The sequence below is a fragment of the Lutra lutra genome, chromosome 3 (assembly GCF_902655055.1).
Source record: "Lutra lutra chromosome 3, mLutLut1.2, whole genome shotgun sequence".
NCBI lineage: Eukaryota > Metazoa > Chordata > Mammalia > Carnivora > Mustelidae > Lutra > Lutra lutra.
The window spans coordinates 35,933,063-35,935,901 of NC_062280.1; the positions used below are offsets into that span (position 1 = coordinate 35,933,063).

Here is a 2,839-nt window from a genome sequence, read left to right on the forward strand (position 1 = left end):
TTGGCTTTATACCCAGAAGTGGGATTGCTGATCATATGGAGGCCCTACTTTTAATTTTTTCACAAACCTCCATACTGTGTCCCAAAGTGACTATAGCAATTTACAAGTGACAATATCCTTTAAAGCATTAAGATTTTGGAATATATCTTTGGGCAGAGGTTGATTTGGTAGCCTGAAAATAGATATTTTATCATTGCTTTATTACTGTGATAGACACACACAGGTTGTCTTTTTTTTTTTTTCTCAAAAAAAAGTCACTGTTCAAATTTTATTTGGTATTTTAGTTGGTACAACACTTCGTTGGTTGCATGGTCTTTTTACATTATATGGCAATGTACACTATATTCTGACATACATGGTACACGAAGTAAGATCCTTTGGAACAGTTATGCACAATACATGCAATAATGAATTTATACGTTGGAGCCCAGGATGTGACTGACTGGGAAAGATGGACTAGGCATGTTGGGTGTTGGATCAAGGAACCAGAAGTCCTAGAACACACAGGAAATACGCATCTGGTTGGAAGAGCACCTGCTGCATATGCAATATTGGCAGTGGTGCCTCTGAGATGAACCCATTTAGGACTACAAAGGCAAGTATCATCCAGCATTAGGGTATAGCTGCAGTGTTTGCTGGACCATTCCTATTTAGAACTTTAGGAAACCGATGTTTTTTCCTTAGGCCATTTTGATATTATTTAAGTAACAGATCAAATAATAAGGACGATGTACACAACCTCCAACTAAAACCCTGTCGTAGTCTAGACAGTGAAGTGGTACATTAGAAAACTTTAAAACTGCAGCTCCTTTTGGATCCCCCAGAGTGTGTCTGCACTCTTCTTCAAACGGGCCTCCTCCTCAGAAGTTAGAGTCACCTTCACAACATCTGAAATTCCATTCTGTCCCAAGATGCAAGGAACACTAAGGAAGACATCATCTTTTATTCCATAGAGACCCTTAATCATGGTGGAAATTGGATGCACCCGCCTAAGATTCTTCATTATACTTTCTGCCAAATCTGCCACAGACAGTCCAATGGCCCAGGAAGTGTAGCCTTTCAGTTTGATCACCTCATAGGCACTGTCAACCACCTGTTTGTGAACCTCTTTCCACTGTTCCTTATCTGCATCAGTGCCTAAGTCAGGGTGCAGATTCTTCAGAGAGACACCAGCAATGTTTACTCCACTCCATACAGGCACACTGGAGTCTCCATGCTCCCCGAGGATCCACCCATGACAGCTTAATGGGTGAACTCCCAGTCTTTCCCCCATTAGGTAACGGAACCGGGCTGAGTCGAGATTGCAACCACTTCCAATAACACGGTTTTTGGGAAAGCCACTTATCTTCCAAGCCACATAGGTCAAGATATCCACTGGATTGGAAACAACAAGCAACTTGCAGTTTGGGCTGTATTTGACAACATTAGGAATGATGAATTTAAAGATGTTCACGTTACGCTGGACCAGATTAAGACGGCTTTCTCCCTCTTGCTGACGTGCCCCAGCTGTGATAATAACCAGCTTGGAGTTTGCAGTCACATTATAGTCTTTGCCAGAGACAATTTTTGGTGTTCTAAGGAAAAGGCTTCCATGCTGAAGATCCATCATCTCTCCCTTCAGTTTGTCTTCCATGACATCAACAAGAGCAAGTTCATCTGCCAAGTCCTTCATTAAGATACTGATGGCACAAGCCATGCCAACAGCACCAACCCCAACAACTGTAATCTTATTTTGGGGAACATGTTCTTCCTTAAGAAGATTCTGAATCAGCTGATCTTTCGGAGTTGCCATTTTGGACTTAGAACCAAAAGGAATCGGGAGTGCACGTCGGGAGGGCGGGCGTCAGCGGCGCGCGAGAATGGATCCGGACTTGGCAGCAGCGGCTCCGACACCCAGGTTGTCTTTTTTAAATGTGGCTTTATCACCATGCCATCTTTCTGGTTATGTTTGCATATGGCTTTAACTAAGGCTTGCTTCTTCAAACACTTGGGTTGTTGGGAATTTTGTTTGGTTGGTTGATTGATTGGTTAATATCCATCTTGTCCACACTGTGGTTGCTACAGATATTAGAACTGCTTCTTTATTGAATAGCACCATGGTTTTGGTTCTCACACTAGTGTGGTTTTGTTTACCAACAGGAACTTATCAGCAGTTATTTTAATTTATGTAGTTATTATTTATAACATAAAAAGGGCCTTTTAAAAAGTTGTTAGCTAAACATTTAACTAGAAGAAGAGAACTTAGACAAAGGAGAAGGCAAGATAAGCCTGGCTTTCTGTCTTTGTCCAGCCTCAATGGTTGGGAGGGATCAGCCTAACCGATGGGGAACCGATGGGGTTCCCAAATCCAAGCCTGGAGGAGAAAGCCTCTCCCTTGAGGTTTTTCACAATGTCAAAGAAGTCAAAACCAAAAACTGTGCAAGGCATACAATGCAGTAAGCCACAGAGCTCTGAGATGAAAGAGGCTGACCCCGGAAGTGAGCCTCCAGGAAGTAATAGTGTGTCTGGGTGAAGCAGGAAGGGCTTGGTCTCTTAACTGGAAATGGCTTTGTGTTCTGCAGCTGGTTTTGATGTGCTAGCTGCTGCATGGGGGCTGGGAAGGTCAGTTGTAAGTCAAGGGTATGGATGGCACACGTTGCAAGTTCTAAGTGAACATTTTCAGACTGTGGGTCTCTGCCCGTTAGTGGGTCATAAAATAAATTATTGGATAGCAAAAGGTTTTTGTTATATTCATGACATATGGAATATGATAGAATAAATAGAACAAAACAGAATAAAGTACATTGTACGTGGTAAGGGAAATATTATTTGGGGAAACTGTGTATGTGTATATACTATT

General features: G+C 42.1%; 1 protein-coding gene across 2 annotated transcripts; it reads right to left on the reverse strand.

Moving 5' to 3' along the window:
- Window positions 1-254: 254 nt before the first annotated feature.
- LOC125095981 (L-lactate dehydrogenase A chain-like) lies at window positions 255-1,807 on the reverse strand. Of its 2 annotated transcripts, XM_047722567.1 has the most exons (2): window positions 1,106-1,807; window positions 255-836 (listed from the first exon to the last, which is right to left on the reverse strand). In XM_047722567.1, exons 1-2 carry the CDS (start codon window positions 1,790-1,792, stop codon window positions 681-683), a joined length of 843 nt encoding a protein of 280 aa, XP_047578523.1. In that variant the 5' UTR covers window positions 1,793-1,807; the 3' UTR covers window positions 255-680. The 2 variants fall into 2 exon arrangements, with proteins under 2 accessions (XP_047578523.1, XP_047578521.1); XM_047722565.1 differs by having other exon boundaries at window positions 255-1,807.
- Window positions 1,808-2,839: the final 1,032 nt, after the last annotated feature.